Raw genomic sequence first — 27,479 nt, 5'->3', positions numbered from 1 at the left:
TAATGAAAGTGCATGGGGTCAAAAACAGCATTGGATCATGTTGACCGTATTTGGACAAAGGAAACTGATTTCTTCTTTTCAAAATGTGTTTTTTGTGTTCCACAGAATAAAGAAAGTTCTATTTAAAGGTTTGGAATAACACGAGGGACTAAATGATGTCAGAATTTTCCTTTTCATAACTATCCCTTTATCATATGACTTACAAGAAGACTTACCCAAAGATGATACAGACCATGGATGAACTACTCCTTTAAGTGAATAATATCATGTAATGTGATTCAGTATGTTAACTGTTGTTCTGGAACATTCATTGTATATTAGCCAGTAGCCACCGTAATGTATTCAATGAGCTTTGCTTTGTTTAGAGCACATAAAACATATAGTTATTATGGAAATCACAATGAGATATGGGTGTGATTCTCATGTGAAAGATGTCATGCTTTGTGTGTGTGTGTGTGTGTGTGTGTGTGTGTGCGCAACCCTCTCTTTGCTGTATTACCTTGCCTTCACTGTCTAGTGTAGCTAGCAGTAATGGTTTCTGCATTGCACGCCGGTGTGTTTTAACCTGAGCTGGTTTCTTTATAGTTCAGACAGGCTCGGACATGACACAGCCAAAGAGGTCTTTAACAAAAACTGCAATATGTGTTTAACCTCAGCTGCTTGCACAGACATGAAGAACAAAGAGGATGTTTTCCTTGCATGTTAACATTAAGTGCGTATGTGTCAGTATGTGTCTTGTTTTTCCATCTGAGCTGTTAGTGTTATACTGAGGTTTTTAAGTCACTGTACCCAACACTCTCCTGTAAATAATGCAGAGAGTGGAAACAACCGCAGACACACGGAAAACATGCTGTCCTTGTTCTCCTGCACCAGGAAACCGAGTTCTAAGAGAGGTGAGATCTTGAAGCTCACAGTTGTAAGTTTTTAAAGCTGAATTTTTACGCAATAGTGAAGAATTAGGATGGCTATAATATTAGAGCATCATGACTTTAGTCAGATAAGAAGACCAGCGCCTCGTCGTTTAACATTACGCTTTTTTCAAATAAATAAATGGATTACCTTTTAAATTTACACCATCATATCAAATAAAAATTAAATCAATTAAAAAAAAATTTTTTTTTTTATTATTACAGGGTTCGTACAGTCATGAAAAGTCATGGAATTTTAACCCTTAAAGACCTAGAGCATTTTTGGGGCTCCTGACTCGCCTGCACTTTTCTCTGGTTTTCTAACCCATTCTAGCAGTCAGCATCAAGTGCCATATATCATTTTAAAAAGGACAACTTGAAGTTTCAGTTTAGCTCATTTAAAGTGCCAATTTTACATTTATTTTGTCTGAGAATGGATAAAATTCCCAGAATTTCAAAAAAAACTCACTTTTCACTGTAAACTCACACAAAACCTCTTGAAGTTTGGATTTTTTCTTTTAAAAACTTATATTTGGATGTTTTAAACGTTCAGATGAAATTTTGTATAAATTCAACAATCTCTAAGCAAGTTATAGCCATTTGTTACAATATTACTCTGGATAAAACTACAATATTACTCTTTAGGGATAAACAGGTGTACTTTATTTATTGATAATGTGTGTCCAAAAAGACCAGGGAGTAAAATTTATACAAAAAAATGTTATACAACAGAACACTAAAGCAAAAGTGACTTATTAGAGAAATATATTTTCAATCTGAACATGAATAAAAACAAATAGTTTGCAAGTAATGAAAACAATTATGAAAATTGTCTTGTGCAATGAAAATAAAAACAGTGCAAAGGTTTTTTTTCACAAAATACACACAAAATGAGAGAGAAAAATAAGTAGTTCAAATGAACTACTAATGTTAATGATCTTCACAAACTATAAAATAAGTATTCAGTTAATATAACAACCAAACAGAGCAGTCCTGTGGCTGTACTCCTCACGTTCGCGTCGCATTTGATTGCACCGGTTCACTGCGTAGAGACACGTTTGAAAGTTACTGTCAATGTTACTGGACACTTTTATTTACTTATTTAACATTGTCTCCCATTGATGTATGTTAATCTGTTGACAATGGAGTTTTGAGGGTCAGACAGTGTTTTATCTAACTGTCTTTCTGGTGTTCAAATAAATGTTTATTTTGTATTAAAAAACAAAGCTTGTCATTAATTAGGCATTCTGTGGTTCTACTTTTATCAGCTAACAAAACAGTTTAACAAGAGTTAAAACTATCAGTTTCTTGAGATGAATATGAGTCTTTTATAACTGGGATCTTTTAGGTTACAGTCCAAACCCAGATCTTCAATCACATTTAGGTAGCGGTCACGGATCAACCCATCCGAGTGGCATTAAATATGTAAGGCTTTGTAAAGAATACTCCTCTATCCCTTGAATGGCATTAAAATGAGAGCGTCTGCCCTTCCCCCGGTTCTTGTGAATCCCAGCGCCCCGCGCTCCGGCATTGAAACGCTTTGTCAATGTGCGATTGCCGTTCTTGGTGACCACGCAGGGCCCCGGGCCGTTTCTATAGCCCTGTTATTGCTGCTTTGGTTCTGCGGATGTGTGAGAGGATGTTTTGTATTGAGCAGAGGCTCTGTGCCATAGCTTTGTTGATTAAACACCAAGAGACGACATGCTGAATGAAACGTTGGACTTTGCTCAAGCTTCTTTCTCATGAGCCTATCTGAGACGACAGTGACAAGACTGAACGCGTCCCCCTCTATCTCAACGGCCTGCTATTGTTTAACAGGAGCGATGGGATAAATGTAAATGAGAGACCACATCCGGTGATTGGACTGAGGATAAAATCACAAACTGACTTCTTTATTAGAAGTTCTTTTTGTCGTGTAGATTGTTTTGACATTATAATTCAGAAATTGACACAAATATTTAGTATTTCTTCTTCAAAATCTGTAATTCTCAAAAGAGTATTGTATCATTTATAATTCTGTCTTGTGTTCTGATTGGTCCTTTAGTATTGTTATAGACTTCCTTGGTATTAACCAAGGAAATTAAATATATATATACTGTATTCTTTATATTATTTACTGTTTTAAAACTGTTTAAAAAATGTATTGTGTAACGTATTATGTATTGCTGTATTGTGCAGATGAAGGAGTTGCTGGCGTTCCTCTGTGTCTATGTCATGTGCCCTGTAGCCGTGACTACATTCACAATGTAACAGCCTCTCATGCCTAATTGCTTAAATGTATAATAGTGTTTGGAATACAATCCAATTTGGAACACAGAGGAACTTGTCATGGAGTACTTGGCCATAAAATCCCTTGGCCTGTTTTTTTTTTAAGCAAGTTTTATAAGTTCTCTTCCATCAGATTTTGTCTTTGTGATGTTACACAACATGTAGAATGAACCCTTATAGCCTGAAGCAACAAGTGATGAATATATGAGATGTACTTCATGAGTATGGATGTCCTTTACCTGAATATCTCCTAAGGCTACCGAATTACAACCAGGTCAAAGAAAAGCAAAACATTAGGGGCTTTCACAAGGGAGGAACGTTTTCATAGTTGCTATAACTATTGGTGTGTTTGCTCCGCAGGATCTGGAAATGATTTTAGTTATATGAACGCCTTTTTTGGGGGGCGGTCTTCAGAGTAGGGTCTAACCCAGCACAATAAGAACTACCACTGACGCAAGTCTACGGTGATTGGCCGAATGCATGCCATACGAAACACCGACACCCGCCGTTTTTAAAAAGCCGTGTAAACACAGTTTACATATACTTACTCAAGGAACTAACTCCATGAGCATGGAAAACGGCGATGGATGGGCTGATGCCGAAGTCCAGGCACTTCTTAACCGATCACAGCGTCCTCCACCCTCCATTTGTTGATATTGTTGAGTGCCACGCTTAAATGACGTCGCTGTTGGTCGTGACTTCATTATTTCCTACTGGTGGTGTGAATGCAACCTTTTGCCAATTTACTCATGGAACCGCATTGAGATCTCCATATCTCTGGGGTTGGACCATCGAGAGCCTTTAAAATCAAGATACCAAAAGGAAAGTTTGTTAAGAACCAGAATCTAAAGTGATATTAAGATATCTTTAATATTTCTTGAGTTACAGACATGCAAACTTGAGGCACAAAATACAAGAAGTGCTTTTTACCATTTTTTTTAACTGTCACTGTTGGCATAAAATGAAACAAAGTGCGAAAGTCAACAGATTTTACTAATAGACCTAACAACCTCTGTGTAAAAAATAAAATAATGATGCTGCCATCTTTCTAAAGTCATTTTTGCACCCCTGTAAATTGGCTCCAAATCTCAGATAAAAATTGTCATTTTGACCCCCCTCTACAAAATAGTGGATTACTCAGTAAATATACATCTGTGACATTTAATATTTTGGCTTTCATCACTATTTATGTTTGTCTTTCAACAAAAAAAAATATTGACAAATTAAAAAATTTGAGCCGGGGACCTCTGGTTGATTTGACACGGAATGACCCACCAGGAAAATGGCCCTAGGGGAACATTTAGTTCTCGGGGGACTGAGAATTACAATAAACCTGGTGGCTAGTTCCTTTAACTGTGTTCCCATAACTACCCGGTGCTAAAACCCCTATTTTTATCTTTGTTGGTCATGACTTGTGCCAATCTTTCAGTGCCAGAATCTTCTCTTAACCTCTCTAGCTCAGATTTAACCTGGGCTGTGGCAGCTGTCTCTAAAGTCACGCGACCGTGGCAGATCTGAGACCAGCAATCCCTGTAAACATCTTAATTTGAATCTGTGCAACAAGCCAGACTTTCGCCAACTACAGTTACTGTTCTTAAGCCTGAGCCCCGTCTGTGTTACCAGGGTAGATCCAATTAAGGATTGACAGCTCTCTCTTTATCCTCAAGCATCTGTCCATTGCTCACCATGGCTGTAGTGACTGAGGTGTTGGAAATGGTGAGAACAGGTGCTCACCTGTGATCAGTGACATCTGGGAGTGGAGCGGTGGGAAAGGAAGGGAGATGTCTGGTTCAGTTTGAGTAGAGCATGTTATTGACACTGAGGGGGCTGAACTTTGAAGTTCAAGGGACTGTACTTATATGGTCCAACAAATGACGACTTTGAGAAATGCTGAACCTTCATTTAAAGAACAGGCACAATGTCATTGAACTTTACAGAAAGTTAATAACAGGGTGAATAGCTGGAGTGTTTTTCTGTAATGTTGTAATGTGTTTTACGTCAACGTCCTTCAGGCTTCAAAGAGGCGCTATCTTCTCCTGGTGGCTTCTCTAATGTACTCCACAGCTTCCAAACAAGGGCATTTCCTGTGTGAGGAGATTAGATTAACATGCCACTTTATCAGATGATGTGAAGGCTGTACTGTTTTTTGCAGACAATGTGTTATAATATCTCACAGCACAATCAAAAGTAACATGTAATATAAATCACAGTAAAGATGAGATTGATTGAAAACTTGTTTGTTGATGGGTAGAGCCAAATTTGAGTAAAAATGGGATTGAGGTAGTAAATAAAACTGTTGACTGTTAAATTTGACATGAATTTAAGATTAATTGTAGGAACAATAGCCTGAAGAAGTGAATCATTTTGTTGTCTTGATTTTTTTTTTTTTTTTTTTTTTTTAATGATATTATAATATTAAAAATAATTAATGTGTGAAATATTAATAAAATTTAAAGTAAGATTTTTTTTTCTATATTAAATTGTGATTTATTTCTGTAGAAATAGGCTTTACTTCACTGGTTTTGTTTTATTTTATTTTATTTCATTTTATTTTATTTTGGACTCTAATATGATCTAATATGATCAACTGCACAGACACATACAACTGTTAATATTGCACTTGTTGCTAATTTAAAGCAGCAAAAGCCATCCTATCTGTTTCTTACAACCTGCGTTGTAATGTATTGACGACTCAGATGGTCTTTTGCACAGATGGATTTGGTCTGCTGTTGGTGGCTGGACACAAGGATGTTATTCATGTTTGTCTTGAGTGAACATTCTAACATTTGTACAGCATAAACTATTCAATGAGTTGCCGTAAAGCCTCTGCTACAAGACTAATGGAAAGAGAATTAATGATGAAATCAGTAAGCCCACTTACAGTGCTGTTTATCTGTGGCCTACTTCCATACCCATATGCTGAGTTCAAGATCCTTAACAGAGATTCCTTAAGGTCCCAAGCACCTCTAACAGCAGGAAAGACAGATGAAAATGTGTGTGGGTGTGTTTCCGACTTGTGTCCAGTGACTTTTTCCTTGCTGATAGGCTCTGTGCCAGTGGTTTGTCAGGATGGATCATGTTGTCTTGGTTTGTTTTGGATTCATCCGTTCACAGTGGCCTGAATTCACCTTTATTCATACCAACGTGTGTGTTCATACTCTAACCTGAAGCATGAGAACATATCCAATCTAAACTCTTAGAGTCTGAGCCTGAGAGAGATGTGCCGCAGCACGGCAGTGACTCACACACACACACACACACCCCGCAGTGGCTCAAGGCTCTCAAAAGCTGCTTACAATAATCCATCATCTCCTGATTCACATGAAAATACCCTCCTTTTCCTCTGTTTTCACCTTCTTTTCTCCATCAAACTGTTCATCTAACCGCTCTTCCATCCAAACATACAGCTACTCTTCTCAAACTCGTATCAAGTGCATGCCATCTTCACTATAACACACGTGCGCATTAAGAATGTGAAGTCAGCTTCCTGTGTCTATGATATTGTGGTGTTTTTAGAGTCTTTAAAAAAAAAAAAAAAGTAATTTTTACATTTTAAAGTGCCCCTATTTTGCCATTTTAAAGACTCCTAATTTTGTTTTGGAGGTCTCCTACAATAGGTTTGCATCCAAGGTCAAAAACACATAATTCATCATAATAAACATTGCAGCATCACCTTTTTTCTCACAGTATTTAAATGGTTTGATCAAGGATTCAGTCTCTCTAAATCCCTCCTCTCTGAGAGCCTACTCTGCTCTGATTGGTCAGATAATCCAGTCTGTTGTGATTGGTCTACCGCTTACAGTGTGTGATGAATACGAAACGGCCATTACCATGGCTGTGTCTGAAATCGCCCCCTATACCTTTAAATATGGCTGTCCCCTCAAATAGTGCCCTTTGTAGAGGTGTCTGAAACCATAGTGAATGTTGTCTAGTGCACTCATTCAATCCCACAATGCACTGCAATAATTTCAGGCAGTTTAGAATCGGTTCTTTCTTTTTGAGACAATAACTCAATTTATCATGCACTTTGATCTTTGAAACTTTGCAGACCTTTTACATTTACAAACAACTAAATTACACACTACATGAAAGGTAATATCTGAAAAAAAAAGCATAATAGGGGCACTTTAAAGGTGAAGTAACAACAATTTTTCATTGTCTATTGTGTTTTTTTTTTTTTTTTTTTTTTTTAAATGCTGTGGACTAACTAAATCTCTTTATTTCTCATGCAGATGAGATTATGCAGCAGGAGAGCAGTCCTCTGTGTGCCGCGGACATCAGCCCAGACCTCAGGAAACAGTTTGCCTTCCTGTCAGGTGAGTCTCCTGTTCAGTCCCAGAATGCATTGCCAATAAAGACCATCGTGTGCTCACTGCTCACTGTCAGAGATTCTGAAAGCTTTATCAAAATGATCATCATTAAATGAGTTTACCTGTACAACAAAACATTGGTAACTTTAAAAATTAGCTATTTATTTTGAGAAGAAATCGCTTGTTTTAAAAGCCTTTCAAAACAAAAAAAAAATCTAGTTTTAACATCAAGTGGCGCAAACAGATGTGTACGTTGATTAAGCCAGCAAAGGTGCTTACATTTAGAGCAATCGGAGAGCTGTTGCATGAAGCTAGTTGAACAAACTCTGAGTTTCAGGGTAGGTTTAGAGTTTACAAAACCAGGTTCAGCAGGCTCAAAATGCTCTGTATAAACATTCTCTGTCAACTCAGGGTTTGATCTATTATTTTTACATATTTATACATAATCATAATTCATATCATATAAATATAATAAATAATTAAGACAGGAAATTTTGTCTCTAAAATTGTAGCAATATAAACTGCTTTAATTTGGAGCGAGATTTACTGGCTAAATAATGGCTTTATTGCTTCAGATATAGGTTACTTTGCTCACAGCTGATTGGTCCAGTTTTGGTTTGAGATCTCTAACCCAGAATAAAGCCTGCTCCGGAGCAGGTTAGCCGTGTACCGTACGTTACAATGGTAATGAACACCACTAGTTTGCTCAAACCAATCTCAAACTCACCTGGTTAGGAACTGAAACCAACTTCATGCAACAGACCCTAGGTCAGTGGTCGGTAATAGGCGGCCCACGGGCCAAAAGTGGCCCGCCAGCAATAATATCTGGCCCGCGCCCGCAGCCAGATTATTTTAATAGTGGCCAGTTCTTAAATAGATCTTCGTCTCATGGTGACGTCTAATATTATCAACGTGTCTACACCAGACGCGCCACGCCGCAACAGCTTCTACACTGAACGCGACAAACCGACCGTTGCAAAGCACTTGGACTACGTCAGAAATATAACGGGGAATCCGTTTACTGTCGGGAATGTGTTGTGTCGCGCCGTGCCACATCCAGTGTAGACAATATCATTATAATGGGTTCTATTATCTTTTGTAGCGTCGCGTCGCTCGCGTCCGGTGTTATATTCTTTGAAAACAGCACAACTTCATTGCAGTTTAAGACACCACCGGCTTTGCATTCACAAAACTAGGTAGGATAAACGCATTGTTGTCTTTCCATTCCTCTTTGTATGCCCTATTTTCGCTGACAACTTTCCTCTTTAGACTCTTTGATAGTGCCATTTACTCTCACCAGTTAGCTTCAATGTTAATATGCACACAACGTAATTGCGTACCTCCAGCACGCAAACAATTTAAAAAATGCAGTTTAGTACGTGAGGATGCCAAGAAATAATTCTGAGTGTAAAAGTAGGCTACGTCAAATAATTATTACAATAAGTTAGGATCCATTGTGTAACAAGCAAATTAAAATGTTACACATTTATTATTCACAATATGGAAAGAGGAAATAAAACATAGGCTAGTTCGTTAAGAGCATGACTCAAACATGCCATTAATGGGCTTATTCAAGTTATTTTTATCCATTTCGCATCTCCTACATATGTGTGCTTTAGCAAGGAGGTCTGTGTTGCAAGATGGGGAATGAAGATACTTGCCAGGTTACGTGTCACTACTCCGCTTTATTAATTTATCCAGTGTAAAACCCGGACACCGCCACACAAATGTGGCTTTTTGTTAATGACTGTCCTACTACAGGATTTACCACAGAGTAAACAGCTCAATACCAGTTAAAAGACACTGTAACAGTTTTTCACAGGCAATTCTAGTTGCATTTTTCAATGAATTTCTGCCATCTAATGGCGAAAATTTTTTTTGGCCCAATGCCAAACTTAATTGCCGATCCCTGCCCTAGGTAATAGGCACAAATCTGTGTGCTGATTGGTTTTTGCTTAAATATTGACCTTTAACCTGAAGAAAGAACACAATTTTAGCTGTTTTAGATCACCTTATACTATCATTCAGAAGTTTGGGGGCGGTACGATTTTTTTTTAATGTTTCTTAAGCACACAAAGGCTGCATTTATTTAGTTTAAAACACAGTAAAAACTCCTTTTTTTTCATATATTTTAAAATCTAATTTATTCCTATGATTTAGCATCATTACTCTACTCTTCTGTGTCACATGATCCTTCATAAATCCATGCTGGTGTTCTCATTCACTCAAACGTTTATAGCATAGAGGTTTCTGCAGTGTCTGCTGCAGCACTGATCTAATGAGAGAATGAAGCACTGATCTAATGAGCTATATTTAGTGTTTTGACAGTATCCTGAGTATGTGTCCGGTTTCACATGTGAATACGCAACAGAGATTATTTATAAATGCCTGCTTTCACGGTGTCAACGGCAGATTCATTCAGAACATGCACAGATTCCACACATACACACAGTCACTTAATAACACTCCAGAAACTCTCTCTAGTCTCCGTAAATAACCCAGTTAGGGCCCGGCTCGGGTTGCCCAGGATAACGCCTGACTGGAGGAAACCCCTTAATTATTCAGTGTTGCCATGACGATGCGCTTGACAACACCGTTCCGAGCTGATGTGCTTTGCGAGGATATTTGAATGACAGTTAGGCTGTGTGTGAGGCCTATAGAAGAGTTTTATAGTGAATAAGAGGATTAGATTGGGATTCAGGTTTTCTATAAAAACCCCTCATGCCTTTATTGCATCAAATCTATGAGAGAGTCTCTGAATATTTACGAACCCTGACTCTCAACTCATGCATTATACATGCCATTAAACATTTACAGCAATAGTGCCGGAAGAGTGAACAACAACCAAGTTGCATCATTAAAGAAACAAGGATATTCCAAAAGATATTCCATGCAAAATTATTTACAGAAACAAATAGGATGTTCATAACACTAAGCTTATTTTTGTAACCTTTTAAATGAAGCCATGACAGACAGAGAGAGAGGTTCAGTGAGCTCTGGCTGCTGCGTAATGGTGCAATTGTAGTTCAGATTTTAAGGCTCTGTTTCATTTTTAATGCGTTGTAAATTACAGTACTGTATTTAAAGAATCAGTGTTCATTGCACCTCTGGTTTCTGTTAACTGGTGGCCTTTTGACTTAAGAAATCACTCCCAATTGTGTAGTGCACTATAAGGGGTGTCATCCATTTTAAGCTGTTGCCTGAATTCTAAGTGGTAAGTTTGTTTGTCTCTGTAGTGCACAACTGATGTACACTAGCCAACACTACCAACAGTATATTGCCCATCTTACAATCTGGAGACTAAGACTGCTGAGAAATGCTGTCCATATACTTTTTTGTTTCTAGATTGCTCACTCACTTAACAACTTCCCCTTATAGTGCACTATATGGAGCATTCATCACATAGTGACTTGTGAATGCGGGAACAAGTGAGCGATGTCATGTACAGTCTGTGTGTGTCCATGCAGCATATGCACTGTGTGTGTTTATGTTCCTATGGTCTCTGCTGGTCTTAGGCCTCAGTTCTCCACCTAGATTTAATGACAGACCTCCACTGCTAGATGCTTCCTCTGTTTATTTCCTGTTTTCATTTCCTTTTTGCCCTTTTCATCTTTTTTTTTTTCTTTTTCTGTCCAACCTTTTTCCTCCAGACGGTTGCAGAGGCCCGTGTCTGATATTATCATTATCATACAGGGTGTGTGTGTGTGTGTGTGTGTGTGTGTGTGTGTGTGTGTCTGATGGAATCACAGGAAACTAAAGTCACCCAGTATGTGAAGTTTTTGATGAAAGCTCTTTATGGAGTGTTTTTATCTTTTTTTTTTTTTTTCCTGTTAATGTTGTCTGTGTTCCTTATTTCTTGGGTCTGTGTACTGTCTGATGTACTGTATTCTACTTCATTCTACTCTGCTTGTTCCTGTATACTAATCTAATCTACACCAGTCTGCTATTATTCTACTGTATTTTACATTGCTCTGCTTCATTCTACTACATTCTACTTTTTTTACTATTATACTCCATTATACTATATTCTAGTCCATTCTACTGTTCTACCCATATATATTCCATTCTATTCAATTCAGCTCTAATATACTGTTTTTCTACATTAAACCTTATTATACTCCATTCTACTAAATTCTACTGTTTTACACTCCACTCTACTCTGTTATACTCCATTCTACTATATTTTAGTTTTACTCTACATTCTACTCTGATATACTCCATTCTACTATATTCTACTGTTTTACGCTTCACTCTACTCTGATATACTCCATTCTACTGATTTATACTCCATTCTACTCCGTTCTACTCTGATATACTCCATTCTACTATATTCTACTGTTTTACACTCCGCTCTATTCTAATATACTCCATTCTACTATATTCTACTGTTTTACACTCCACTCTACTCTGATATACTCCATTCTACTATATTCTACTGTTTTACACTCCACTCTACTCTGATATACTCCATTCTACTGTTTTATACTCCATTCTACTATATTCTAGTTTTAAACTCCATTTTGCTCTAATATACTCCATTCTACTATATTCTACTGTTTTACACTCCACTCTACTCTAATATACTCCATTCTACTATATTCTACTGTTTTACACTCCACTCTACTCTAATATACTCCTTTCTACTATATTCTACTGTTTTTCTATTATACGCCATTATACTATATTCTACTCCATTCTCCCGTGTATATATATTCCATTCTACTCTATTCAACTGTAATATACTGTTTTTCTACATTCTACTCCATTCTACTATATTCTGCTGTTTTACACTCCACTCTACTCTAATATACTCCATTCTACTATATTCTAGTTTTATACTCCATTATTCTCAACTTTATACTATATTCTACTCTTTTCTATCTTATTATTCTCCATTCTACTCTAATATACTCCATTCTACTATGTATTCTACTGTTTTATACTCCATTCCTCTCTAATATACTCCATTCTATGTTCTACTGTTTTAAACTCCATTTTGCTGGACTATATACTATATTCTACCCTTTCCATACATAATTCTACTCTATTCTTCTCAGTTCTTCTCTTTTATACTCCATTCATTCTACTCTATTCTACTGTCTTGTACATAATTCTACTCTGTTCTACTTTTATGCTCAATTCTAATATAAGCTAATCAATTTTACTATATTCTATTCTGCCCTCTATTACGTTCTACTCTATTTTACGTTGTTATACTCCATTGTACTCTATTCAACTTTAACATACTCCGTTGTGCTTTTATGCTCAGTTCTGCTCTAATATACTATACTATATTGTACTCTATTCTACCATTTTATTCACCATTCTACTCTAATATGTTATTCTACTCTTTTCTACTCTATAATATACTCCACTCTACTCTGTTCAATTCTGTTATTTTCTTACTCTATTATATCGTTCAGTACTGTGTGAGTGTGTTTTTATTTTTATTTTCCTATGGTATGTGTTGAACATGATGAAAGCCTCTTTGTCTTTTTGGCTAGCATGTTTTTAATATTATGGAATGACCCTCTTTCTCTCTCTCTCTCTCACCTGGTCCAGATTGACTGGAGCACTTTGGTTTTGCTCTACTGATGATTACAAATGCGACAGCAGTGTCCTTTTCACCTCGTGTGTGTGTGTGTGCACCTGTGTGCCTGTGTGTAACTGTCATAGATGTGTTAGTATGTGTGAGCTTTGCAGTGGATCCATCCTGCTCTATTAATCACAGAGTGTAGCAGCCAAACACACACATACACCATTACATGACCTCTGTCACTGCACACAGTGCACCAAACATGTCGTTCTTCCTCTTTCCCTTTCTGTCTCTCTCTCTCTCTCTCTCTCTCTCTCTCTCTCTCTCTCTCACTCACTCACTCACTCACTCACTCACTCACTCACTCACTCACACACACACACACACACACACACACACACACACACACACACACACACACACTCTGACAATATGAAAGCCCCAGTAATGATGTGTGTGATGTTTATCTCTCAATGTCTTCAAATGGTATCATCTGTATTTGCAAGGCAAAGCTCAGTGACAGGAAAAGAGGAGATTTGAAGGTTTTGTTCTCATAGCGTTGCATTGTGTCCTTGACATTGCCTCATGTCCTTGATGCGTCTATGCAGTTTGTAATAGATGAAATTAGTCTTCTGTGAATGTACGCAGTCTCCGTCTTTCTCTGTGTGAGCTGTAAATGGGAAGATGTGGAAGTGCCCCCTTGTGGGTAGAAGACTTTTTAAATGCTTAAAGTCCCATTCACACCAAGAACGATAACTATAAAGATAACTATATCAGCGACCACACAAGCAGACAATATCGTTCTGTTCAGTATGTCACTTTAAATGCTCTAGCTCGTTACAGCAGGATGGATTCTGATTGGCTTTCAATGTTTTTATCGTTCATCAGCTGGTTAAAATCTTTCTAAAAAATAATTCCAATGATATCGTTATCGTTATAGCTGTGGCGTGAACTCTGCTATTCTTTAATATTGAGAACGGTTTTTAGAACTATATCTTTATCATTATCTTTATAGTTATCATCCTTGGTGTGAACGGGCCTTAAGTGTTGATATTTCAAATATATTAGATCTAAGGTCAGACTGTAAATGAGTTCAGATGAGTGCAGGAGACAATGTCCACTCTTAATCTGCAGGGTTTCATATATTATAACAGTGCAAATGTGTATCACAACAAGGCATAATGGAATAAAAAGATGTTTAATTTTCATGCTACGTCTCAAACAGAATTGCTAACAGCTGCATTCTTCCAAATCTGCATTTCCAGGTGGCCGAGGACAGAATGGCAGCCCCATCATTATTTTCCCAGAGTACCCGGCATTTGGTGAGCTGGAGGAGCAGGAGTTTCACAATGTGCTGACATACCTGACCAGCATTCCCAGGTGAGAAAACAGGAGGTGGAAGGATCAGTCATTACCATAACCAAGGGTTCCTAGATTAATGGAAATCTCTGAAGTTTCAGGGAATGTGATTTTTTTTTTTTTTTTTTTTTTTTTTTTTTTTTTCTTCTTCTTCTTCATACCTATAAAAGTCATTATTTATTGGGTAGACTTGCATCCTAACCAGTGTGATAACATCAGTCTGTCCGTTGGAGGTCTTATTGGAGACATGTGTACTTTAATGTATTCTAATACTACTCTAATCTAATTCCAAACATTTCTAAGATAATTTCCCCAATCTCTAGAACATGGTTTAAAATCCAGTGATGATGAACGAGTGGAAAGGTCATGGAAGTTCGTTGGTGAAAAAGTGTGGGAACACTAAATTACCCAGCTAATCCTATTAGCATTAGCATTATCATTTTATTCATATCACTGTACTGTAGATGAGAGACTATAAGAAATATGTTGGTGGTTTGTTTTAGTTCTTGAATTGGACAGAAGGGGGCAAACTAGTGCTTTCCCATTGTAACATCATGCTGTTTGCAATTCGATGAAAATGTGACATGACTGCCTGCTTGTGTGTGTGTGACTGCTGCTTCATTAATATTCATCATGCATATTAAATTAGAGTGTGTGATTATGTACATGGTTAACAAGGTGATCTTAATGCCCCTTGTTTTACATATGCATTCTTAGTTTGTGAATAATTTGAATACATGAGATTCTCTGGGAAATACATTAATATTATTATTATTATTATTATTGACTTCATATCATTAAGTAACCTAGAGATGTTGAATTAATTCGCATGTATATAATTTTATTTATTGAATATTAATCCTTGTGAAAGTTCAGTAGTGCATTGGTCTATTTGCTGATCCCGTGAAATCCTCTTTAATTTAACACACCTTGTTAATATTCTAATGAAAGAGTGATTCTGGTCCTTTGCTTTCCATCACTCTCTCTACATCTCTTGTTTCCCCATTATTCCCATGAGAAACAGAGAGAGAGGGGGTGATTGAGTAATTAGATGGATTTTTTCATGCTGAAAATGGCTGATGGGGTTTTAATTTGGTTCTAATTTGGTGAATGAGAGGAGTTCAGGAGCAAAATACAGCAGCTGAAAGGTCATGAAAACCCTCAAAAATGTGCCCTAGTCATATTCAACACAAAAGAATTTAATAGGAAATTATGTTTTACTTGACATTATTTTCAGTTAAGTACATTTAGCCCCAAAGTTCTAAGTATTATAATGTAATAATAATAATAATAATTCTCATTACTGTTATGTGAAGAAAAAATGAAGTCATAAAAGTGTGTATATATCATGGAAATATTGTTTATTGCCTTAAATTAATGCTAATTTAAAAAAAAAAAAAAAAAAAAAAATCATTATGCTACTGTCTGGACACATTATCGAATCAAGGAAATGTGCTTGAAAATAATGCCACAATGCCAGAGGTCCTTATTTTATTTTATTTTATTTTATTTTATTGTAACTTTTTATTATTATTTTATTAATTTGAATTTTAAATTAAGTTTAATTTTTATTTTAATTAATTTTTAATTTTATTTTTTTTTAAATATAACCTCAGTATTTTTGTGTAAAATTCATCCAAAGATTTGTAAGACATTGCCCTGAATTTGCTCTGTGGTTTCTGACAAAACTTCTACAATATTAAATGTAATATTATATTAAGTTATATTAACAATTTACAGTCAAACCCAAATATCTTGCGGTTATATTTTTTTTGTGCTAACAATGAAAATGCAAATGTTCTCTATTGAATATCTTCATCCCATTGTTCACTCAAAGCATACAGCTATCTAAAATTTTAAAAAAATAATAATATATATTGCTTGTCACTCAATACAATGCACTAACAACACAGAACAATAATTAAAAACAGTATTGGACTAAGCACCAATATGACCATAAATCATGTGCAACGAAGCGCCCGATGGCTTTAGAACCCCCTAGAAGCCTTTGAATGGAAGGTTATAATTACAATGATGATTGTAATCAGATTTCTGATCTTTATTACTGGCGGACACTCAAGGTCATCAGTCAATGTCAGTGCAGATCTGCACCGGGGGCTTTTTCAGCTGATAAGACCCCTACATCCCTCTCCTTTCTCTTACCCTCTGCTATGAAAGGAGTGGAGAACAAACGTTCCCGAGAAAAACAGCCGAAGGTTGAGAGGGGGGATAGGGGAGGTGGGAATGAGTGGAGAGAAAAGGGATGGGAGTGTGAAATTTGGTGGAGAAGGCGGGAGCAGTAATGCGAGCCAGAAAAAGAGACACACAATCTGTATGTCACTGTAATGGCGGCAGATTTGATACACGAGCATCTGCAGTGCCAGTTTCTATTGGGAGGAGCTTTCATTATCAATCAGCACCTATCTCACACCCACCTTCTGTATAAGCAATTCAAGCTAGACTCCAAGTCTCTGTCTGTCAGTGCTCTCCTGAGCTCTGATTGGCTGAGAGGGAGCACCTGATGCTGCACGATTGGTTGCTGTAGAGGGGGAGGCAAAATGTAGCAGCTCTCCCGGTCTTTGCCTACGGTGGCACTCATTCAAATGGAACCATAAACAGAGGCGATGAAAGCAAAGGTGCACTGAAGGAAAGAAAGAAACCGAGGGAAAACCATCTGTGTACATCGAAATCTGCTGAAGGACACTTGGAATATCAGCATTGGGGGTAGATTCTGCACATTCAAGCTGTGTTTTTTTTAATATCAGGAGTGTGTAATTGGATTTTTCAGCTGCCTCGGTCACTAAAAAGCAGCTTGATACTGCTGGCACGGAGAGCTGCCGTTTTCCATGGTGATGGACGTAGCAACCAGCTCAGCATCTCTGTGCTACATTGCCACGTTTGCATTCTGGGCTAGTGCATTTCAACGTACGTCTATGTGTATTAATACGCCTTTGGATATATTTTGCATTCATCGTGGGTGTTAGGGGGCAAATGCTGTCCTTATGAATAATAAGAAATAACGGTTTGCAGTATACAGAGTGCTGGCTAATTTGTCAGTCTGATGTGTAAGGATGACTGCAGTGTGTTTGCTAGTTAGTAGAGAACTGTTTAATGATGCCCTTTAAGGTGTGTGACATCTTCAGTATGTCATTGTTTATGATTTTTGGAAGTGTGCGTGTGTGTGTGTGTGTGTGTGTGTGTGTGTGTGTGTGCCCTTGCTGCCATAGTGATGGTGTCTCTCTGATTTTCAGTCTCAGCTCGACGGGGGTCGGCTTCATCCTGGTCATTGACCGCCGGCAAGACAGATGGGCATCAGTGAAGGGGACACTGCTGCGGATCGCGGTGAGCACTCTGTGTGTGTGTTTGTGTGTGTGAGAGAGTATGAAAATAGGATGTGTATGTGTTTAAATGTGTATATTGTGATACACTCAAAAATATGATCTTTCACTGTTGTTAGTTTCACTCAAACCATCCTTGTTCTCATTACTTAAACTTTAGTTGTTTCTACTAAAAATGAGTATTGTCAGCTTTACTTAAGTGTTTGTTCAGTCAACTTAACATTGCTGAGTGAAACGCACAAATTATTGTTGACATAAGTTATTTTTTGTTTACCTTTATGTAATAAAGTGCTATAAATTTAACATTATTAAGTAAATTGCACATATAAATATTGTGTAACAGTGACAAATTCAAATGATTCATATTTACTCAGAAATTTTGTCAGCTTTACTTGAATTTCTTTTGTTCATACAACTAAATTGTTATTTGTACAAATTACTCAATATAGTTGTGTGGAACCACTTGACGCTGCTTTAAGTAAATCCAACAATTCATTTTTTTGAGTGTAGAAAACATCATACTTTTATTTTTTAAAGGGATAGTTCACCCAAAAATGAATATTCTGTCATCATTTACTGTTGTTCCAGACTTGTATACATTTCTTTGTTCTGTTGAAAACAAAGGAAGATATTTTGAAGAAAGTTTGTAACCAGGCTGCTTTGGGGCACCATTGACTTCCATAGTAGAAAAAAAAAATACTATGGAAGTCAATGGTGCCCCAAAACTGTTCAGTTTAACACATTCTTCAAAATATCTTTCTTTGTGTTCAAAAGAACAAAGAAATTTATACAGGTTTGGAAGAACTTGAGGGTGAGTAAATGATGACAGAATTGTCATTTTTGGGTGAACTATCCCTTTAACGGATAGTTTACCAAACAAAAATACCATTCTGTCAGTATTTACTCACCCAAACCTGTGACTTACTGTCTGTGGAACACAAAAACTTAAAATGTCTCAATGTTTTGTTTTTTCTTTACAATGAAAGTCATTGGGGTCCAATATTGTTTTGGTCCTGACTGACTTTAATTCATGGACAAAAACTGTTCTTCAGAATGTATTATTTTGTGTTCCACAGAAGATAGATATAAGTCATACGTTTTGGAAATTACATAAGGATGATTAAATAAAAACAGAATTTTCATTTTGGGGTGAACTTTCCCTTTAAGAGAATTCTACGCCGCAATTAGTTGCAGTAGTTTTGCCTTGTTTTTTAGTACAAATATCATCAGCAAAGTTACTTAACGCATAAAGTCTTGTTTTCTGGAAAATTGATAAATAAGTGACTTATGTAAGTACATTTTATTTATATACCACATTTAAATTCAGCTTACACTGACCAAAGTGCTGTACAAAACAATCATAAAATACAATAAATATTAAATAAAATAGAATAAAAAATAACAAAGATAACAATTACTAATCCATAATTTAATAATCATAAAATGATAAATGACTTAATGCTTAAAACAAGAAAAAAATATCTGCCAGTTTTCTTGTTTTATGTGTAAAGTCACTTAAGTTAGATAATTATTTATTTATTTATTTTTTTCAGAAAATAAGACTTGTTAACTTGTCATTTTGCTAATTGTCTTAAATTAAGAATGTTTAGCTATTTGTACTTGTAGGAAAAAATGCAGTTCATGTGTTTTCAACACTCCAAGATGAAATGTCTTTGTGTGTCCATGTGAATGAGGAAACATATGCATGTGTGTGTTGTTTTTTCCATGCTGTATGAAGAATAGGAGCTGACAGGCAGGTGCCTTAGGCTGTATGTGTGAATTAGTCAGAATTTCAGCGTTATTCCAAATCGGTGGGCATCTAAACAAGGCCCTCAGTTCTTTTCATTTAATCCACCACAGAGATGTCTAGCGCACCACAGCACTGCATGCTGCAGACATCCACAAGTATAAAGAGTATAAACACAGCACACAGAAAGCACAAATGATCTCAAGTTATGTTCAATCAACAATAGCAGCTGTTCTTTATTAGCTGGTTTTGAGTGTGGATTGTAGTGATCATCAGTGCTATTATGCTCCTGGTAAACTCTTCAGTCTGTCAACAAGTGTTGTGGCTGCAGGCAGTGAGCGTGTGTATGATGGTCAGTAGGGGAGAGGTCACTATGCTAATCAGATTAACTGTGTTTAATTGGGTCAGCGCTCAAAAACACTACTGGAGTTAAATAGGTGATCAATTTCACTGCTTTACCAAACAAAAGCAAAATGTGGTAAATATGCCAGCACTGAAATTGAGAACAATTTTGTCTTGACTCTTTATTTGTCTTTTGAATTGCAGTGCAAACAAGGCAGAAATTGTGCAAACATGCTTTGGTTGTTGTTTTATTGCTGTTAGTGTTATTATTAGCATTATTAATGAACTTCATTGCTGTAGGGCAGGTATAATACAGTGGTGAAACAAGTGCTAGTGTTTTGTGAGGATTGCAGGACTTAGAGGTGAATATCAGATTATGTTTAGTGGCTCAGTAGCATAAATGTTCTGAAGTTTCAGTAGCATAAATGTTCTGAATAGGAAAAAAAAATACATTCATATACACACAGTAGTGTTCAAAAGTTTGAGGTCGGTAAGGTTTTTTTTTGTTTGTTTTTTTGTTTGTTTTTTTTGCAAATATATTCACCAAGGCTGCATTTATTTGATCAAAAATACAGTAAAAACAGTAATATTGTAAAATGTTATTACAATTTAAAAGAAGTGTTTTCTATTTTAATATATTTTGAAATGTAATTTATTCCTGTGATGCAAAGCTGAATTTTCAGCATCTCCAATCTTCAGTCTCACATGATCCTTCAGAAATCATTCTAATATGCTAATTTGCTGTTTAAGAGACGTTTCTTATTATGCTCAACGTAGAAAGTAGTTGTGCATTTTTTCATACATTTTTTCAGGATTCTCTGATGAATTAAAGAACCAATGAAGTTTAAAAGAATAGCATTTATTTGAAATAAAAGTCTTTTGTAACATTATAAATGTCTTTACTGTCATTTTTGATCAATTTAATGCATCCTTTGCCTAATAAAAGTATTAATTTCTTTAAAAAAAATTACTTTTAAACAACAATGAAACTTGGTTTGGTAAATAAGGCCCAGTTTAACTGGTAACTTGGGTTGCAATAGTTGGACAGATTGTTTATTATAACATGTAATGCATGACTGATTTTAAAGATGAAAGCTGGTCTAAAGCGACTAAATGAATTATTCACTTATTTCACGTCACTCTTACACTAGTGTCCATTTAATAGTGTAAATGGATAATGTTACTAAGTGATAGTAATGAGCAACATGCACTTAATATTTAATTGTGTCGTTGAAAAGTCTGTAGATGCTCATTGTGACATGGTCACTGTACACTCTTAGGGGAAAAAGGTTCAGTGGGGTTCTATAGATCCAAAGGGTTCTTGACTGAGTTTTAAAGAACCCTTTATACCCAAAATGTTCTATAAAAGGAGAAATGATTGCATAATACTTTCATGTTTGCCAAGTTATTTAATTTTTTCTCATGATAAAGTATGTTTACAAGCTGCTAAATTCATGAAATTTAATCAAAATAATAACTTAATTAAAACTGTTCTCATGACGGGAACCCCTAAAAGGTTCTCTATATGAAGCGCTGAAGTGCCTGACAGAACCCTGTAAGGTTCTATATAGAATCTTTTCTTCTAAGAGTGTATGTTTAAAGTACTGTAACATATGTCAGACAGTTATTGTGAGAGTCAAACTTTTTGTCTTTTACCAGGCTTTAATGTATTCGTGACATCAGATCTATATTCGAGTATGTGAATCTCATGTTCAGATTGTTATTACTGTGCTGTTTGTGTGTTGAAGATAGAGAAGCTTATTCTACATTCCCCACAAACCCACTTTAGTTAAGAAAAAAGATGACATGCTCCAGGATTATCTTGCACCATGAAGAGAGAGAAATTCATAGCCATAATGCTGCAGTGGTTGATGTCAGAGGTTTGACAGTAATGAAATAACAGGATTATCATTCTTCCTTTGTCTCATGTCCCTCTCTCTTTCTCTTCATTTTACTTTCAACCTTTCTGCACTTTAGATATTCCTATTGGTTAAAGGTTAACAGTTAGGGTACCACATGGCAGTGTATTTACTTAATCAAAATAAACTCCTTTATAGCTTTAGGTTGCTTCATCAATAGTCAATAAAAATATACATATATTTATCCAGTTGCCATACATTGACACACATATTTTGTTACCACAAAAAGCTTTTTCCTTAAATGGAGCTTTTACCTTGCTGTTCCTTAATGTTTTCTACACTTACAGTAGTTTCTCTCTCCCTCCCATTTTTCCTTTCTTCTCATTCACCCTCTCTCTCTCAGTGTCTCCTCACACACACTGGCACACACAAGCACTTAATCTACTCCTTTCTTTCTCTAACCCCCGTCACAGCACATATGGCTGATTGGTAATGGTTATCAGCAGTGCAGCTGGTGTGGAACGGCCAGAGGAGATTTTCCTACACGTGTCTGGAATCAATACAAAATATACAAAGTCCTAGTAACATGACTACATAATAATTAATTCGAAATGAAGCCCATTGTGTGCTGTAGTCCTTATAGGTAATATTCACACAAATACAAATGAGGTTGCTTCACAAATGAGCAGATTAAGAACAATAAGACATTATATATCATGGAGGAAGTGCTGGCGTTTGGTTTGCTTGTGCTATGTGTTAGATTGGTTAATGATGTGCTTAATGTGTTTCTTTTATGGCATAATTGCAAGTGTGTTCATCACTTTCTTCATTTCTTTTAACATGGAACAAAATCCCTTGTGCACGTTATGAAAATTGGTACTATTAATCGATTTGCATTTAGATTTGTGCAATTTTGTGCGTTCTACAGCATGCACCAGTGAACAAAGAAGTCTGATGGAACTAGTCCCCCGTATGGCCCAATCTAATTCACTTAAGGAAATTTTAATGTGTGCTAATGCATGCTAATGTATGATAATTGGGCACAGATAAACATCTTCCCCAATGTAGCTAAATTGAAATATTGTACTATCCTTGTAATATTTGCAATGGATGACCAATGATCCTCCTCCCCACACATTCAAATAAACTTTGTACGTTTTTATATATATATATATGAAGTCCATATTAACATCTCATGATCATTATTTGTCATACACTTCCTATGTTTCACTTTTATTTCATGTTATTAGGGGGTATATGTGCCACATGAACTGTTGTTTCCACAATGACTCATAAATAAATTGAGACGCTAAACAGCTGACGAGTGAAAAAAAACAAGATTTAATATGCTCCTCCCTCTCATTTCATCCAGCGGTGGAGTGCTTCAGCCTCCAGACCAACCAGCTGTGTTTGGAGGTCTTTTATTTTGGTGCTGCTGGTCCTGTTTTAACTGCCGCTAAACATTTCCTTTCTTTGACCTGAAAGCGTGGATGGCCACCTCCCTTCAGTGCTCTCTCTGGCGTCTCAAGGGAGCTTGTTAAGAGGCTTGTGTGTTGAAAGACAGGAGAACGTCTACCCAATGACATCCACAGTAAAAGGAAAAAAAAAAAACATCCACATTCATTTTTACCCTACGGGTAGAGTCTTTGAAGTGGCCTATTCCCAGACTTTATTATATATTTATATATGGATCAGGCAATGTTTTTTGTAATGGATAGTCAGATGTTAAAGCTGTACAAAATGCATTTCATTCCAATCTGACATACACTCTTAAAAATAAAGCTTCAAAAACAGTGATGTCATAGAAGAACCATTTTTGGTTTCCCAAAGAACCTTTCAATGGACGGGTCCTAAAAGAACCATATAATAACATTTAATAATCTTTTTTGTGTGATGAAAAGGTTCTGTGAATGTTACAGGTTCTTCATGGAACCATCAATGCTAATACATAACATATTTTTAGAGGTGTATAGCAACTATTTACATTAAAAAAATGTCTGTTCATCTAATCCTATACTTTTTTATAATAATAATCTGTGCTTTTATCCATGAAGATCTCAAAAAGTGGTTTTCACAGCGATTCCATAGTAGAACCATTGTCCTAAAGAACCTTTCAGTGAACAGTTCTTAAAAGAACCATTTTTTTCTTATTTTGAAGAACATTTTAATGATCTAAAGAACTTTTCCACTATAAAGAACCTTTTGTGGAATGGAAAGGTTCTGTGGATGTTAATGAAATCATCGATGCCAATAAAGAAGCTTTATTTTTAAGAGTGTATATCAGATAAACCTGCCCCTACATGAGACTAGCTTGTAAGTTAAATCATTTATAACTGCTTTTCAGTCATGAGAACTGCTTTATGCCATGTGTATTTTCTCACTCACTTCATCAGTGTCTTGTACCCTGTAAGTGTGACTGCAGCCTCATGGTATCAGGACACACCTCATTGGGTTCCTCACGTCCATCCATGGTTATTAAGAGTGAAACGCGCTGATGAGGAGGCATTTCGCTTGTGACATTGAGCTGTACATAACAGTGATTTTCGCACAGGGCATGAGGTTAGTGCTGGGGTGAGAGATGAAAGGTGAAAGGTCACGGAGGTGAGCATTAGGGTCAATGGGATTAAATTCTTAGCTATTTATTGGAATGTTTTTGGTTTTGTTGGAAATAATAGGCCTTAATGAGTATTTCACTGCACTGCATGGCTCATTTTACTATCCAATTTAACCAAAAAAGTAATTGAATTAGAATTGTGTGTTTTGAATTAGGAAATACAGTGAGTGTGTGGACTAGAGTTGTGCGTGTGTGTGTGTGCGTTAATTGAATTCCACGTGCCACGTGTCTGATTAGTCTGTGGTATATCAGTGTCGTGGCAGCTGCTCCCTGGAGACATGGTCTCTCCAGCTCCTTATACACACACACACACACACACACACACACACACACACACACACACACACACATACTCATACTCACATATGGCTTTCCCAGGAGAATGTTGAGTTACACCCCCATAAATGCACATAGTAATTCCTCTCTCTGTCTCACACTTGTTCTCACTCTCAGTATCCTGTTATATTCCTGTTTCATTTCTGGAAAGTGTGTAATGTGTGTGTTAGTCATGTTTGTCCATCCATCTATCCGTCTATCTATCTATACAATTATCCATCTATCGTAATTTGTATATATGTGTATTTGTGTGTGTATTAGGGATGCAACGATATGAAAAATTTGACTGATAACCGATAATTCTTTATATTTGAAAGCCGATAACTGATATATTGGCCGATAAATCTAAATCCAAATTTTTATATAATTTTTGAGAGCCTGGTTACAAAGACAAAAGTTTTACCATTAAAAGCCATGTCCCAAGCACACAATTAAAATATATACATACAAATAATTTTATAAATAGATTTATATGACCCATCAGCATCCTTGTACTTTAGATATCATTATCAGCATCGACAATGTTTTGCAATCTGACTGTGTGCAGACAAACACTACTGCAGTCCTCACACATGCGCACACACACACACACCCCCATAATAATAATGGCTTGAGTAAGTGATTATGGGGGAAGGGAGGGTGACCACATTTTCACTGCAACATGGAGAAACACCATTATATTAATGAGGAAGACTCAGATTCCTGCATAAATGTTGTTTTTAATGACTGCATCGAATTTGGGAAAACATGGGGTGTGTGTATATAACCACATTCACTTAATTTTCTGAACGAAACGAGACCGATGGTGTGTTATCTTGTAATTGCAGTCTTTATGAGAGGCCCAAGGCAGTCGTGTAATACAATCACAGACACACAGCGGTTTACTAAAGCTTCCTAAAAGAGGAGCTGTGTTGGTCACATCTGCTTGAATGAGCTTTAATGGAGGACTCAATAATGGGGCGTGTTTCTCCGACTTCCTGTTGTGCTCACAGCCGACCCCTGTGACTCTTCGGTTATTGCCGGCTTGTTGGGGACAAGCATGGCCAATCTGCCTCAGAGGAACAGGATATTGTCATGGTAATATGAAGGCGGGGTTCAATTTGAGGAGACTCCTTTGTCAGCAATCAAACATGAGGTTTTTAATGGAACTGAGTGAGTCTTTATGAGCGTTATGAATGGGAAATCTTTTGCTCATTTGGATTTGACAATTGCTTTGGACATTGTATACAAAGAGTACAATGGAACTATGTTTATAAATTATATTTTTTCAGTTGTTAGTGTGATGCTAGGGTGTTTTGGCAGTTCCTAGGTAGTTGCTTTCTGGCTCAACAAGACGGGTGCTTTGATATCCGTGATGAGTTATGTGCTGAACATGTTAAATTTTAGGTGTGAGGTTAGCTAATCAGCATATCTCATTGTGTTGAGGTCCACTCTGCAAACAAACGTTCAATTGCCACTCTAATTATTCTCGTTAGCCCTTGAATCTCACTCTTTCCTAATTGTTAAACAAGCATACAAACAAACAACAGCACTGTCCAAGAAAAAAGGGGGGCAGGGTAAACAAATTTTCCTCGAAACCCAGAGCTGGAGGCATTTCAGCGTGGCAGACTGTGAGATCAGCCCGCTGTAGGATTATCTCATGTTTGGCAGATTCCCGCAGAGCTGTATGGACGTGACTGTGATTCTTGGGACGGCTCAAGTGTTTATAACAAATCCCGATTGTGCATCTCGCCACCCCCTTTAAATCTGTGGTCAGAGTGACTGGGCAGTTTGGTGCATTTGAATGCAGTGACAATGCAGCAGGAAGATGAATAATGAAATTTGGCTTAAATTTTAATGTTACTATATTATATGCTTGGGGTTTTGGTTTAAACCAGCACTATTTGTGCTGCAAACATGAGTTTGAGCAAAATTGCCCCTGTATGAGTTTTTGTCTCATATTTATATCGTATGATATAGCAATATCACACGAGTAACGAGCGCAATATCACTCAAGTGCTGTTTTTGTCCCGAATATCATGAGTGCAAATGTAATCTTGCTTTTATACAACAGTTCCATAAATAAGAAGTTAATATTGTTATATTTTAGACACAATATTGTCTGTTTTGCTCAGTTTTGCCAACCAAAATATTACCTATAAAGCCAGAGCAGATGTTGCGTCTCCAAGCAACACACAGCTGTGTTTTTTTAAATGAATCTGCATTTTGAGCGAATAATTCGGGTGAACCAATGATTCATTGGCCCATTCATAAAGAGAGTCATTTACTACATTTACATAGAAAGAAAGATAGACAGACAGACAGACAGAATGGAAGCTTAAATGAGTCTATGGCCCCATTTACACTAGTGCGTTTTTGTTTCAAGACGGCGTTTTAAAATGAAAACGATCCTCATCTACACTGGCATTTCCGAGTGTTTCAGAAACGATCTCAGTCTAGTCTACACGGCTGAAAAACGCATGTCACATGACCGTTCATGCACACTGGGCATGAGCATACAAGTGTAAACAGTTGCTTCTTGCGCATGTCGATGGCTGCAGTATTAAAAAAAAAAATTGAGTTTAACTGCACAATGGCTGCTAAAAATGACAACAAGGCCAGCAAATATTGCAGTTCAGTCTCCATGTTATTGTTTACACACGGTCGTCAAGGATACACAGAGCGAATGTGGGCAGCCACGCCATCGTTTTCAAAGTCTCCGCTTTGGTCCATTTATGCTGAAACGCAACCCCGGTGTTTTCAAACTAAAACGAATGGGATCTGCAGCGTTTTCAAAAGTCTCAGTTTTCGAGGTTCGAAAACGCCGCCGTAGTGTAAACGACGGCATAATTGTAGCAAAACTAATGCGTTTTAAAACGAAAA

At 36.7% G+C, this 27,479-nt stretch overlaps 1 protein-coding gene across 4 annotated transcripts in view; it reads left to right on the top strand.

Annotated features, from left to right (window-relative positions):
* The window catches only part of mcf2la (mcf.2 cell line derived transforming sequence-like a), a 77,642-nt gene that overhangs the window by 26,521 nt on the left and 23,642 nt on the right, over positions 1–27,479 (top strand). For all 4 annotated transcript variants that reach the window (XM_051893315.1, XM_051893323.1, XM_051893336.1 and 1 more), the window contains exons 2-4: positions 7,409–7,492; positions 14,288–14,402; positions 17,633–17,723. In XM_051893315.1, the coding sequence (XP_051749275.1) occupies positions 7,409–7,492; positions 14,288–14,402; positions 17,633–17,723 (290 nt within the window). The remainder of the gene's footprint in view (positions 1–7,408; positions 7,493–14,287; positions 14,403–17,632; positions 17,724–27,479) is intronic.

This window comes from Ctenopharyngodon idella, chromosome 1, assembly GCF_019924925.1.
Source record: "Ctenopharyngodon idella isolate HZGC_01 chromosome 1, HZGC01, whole genome shotgun sequence".
Taxonomy (NCBI): Eukaryota; Metazoa; Chordata; class Actinopteri; order Cypriniformes; family Xenocyprididae; genus Ctenopharyngodon; species Ctenopharyngodon idella.
Note: the sequence above shows the minus strand (reverse complement) of the source record. Positions and strands in the feature narration are given on the sequence as shown.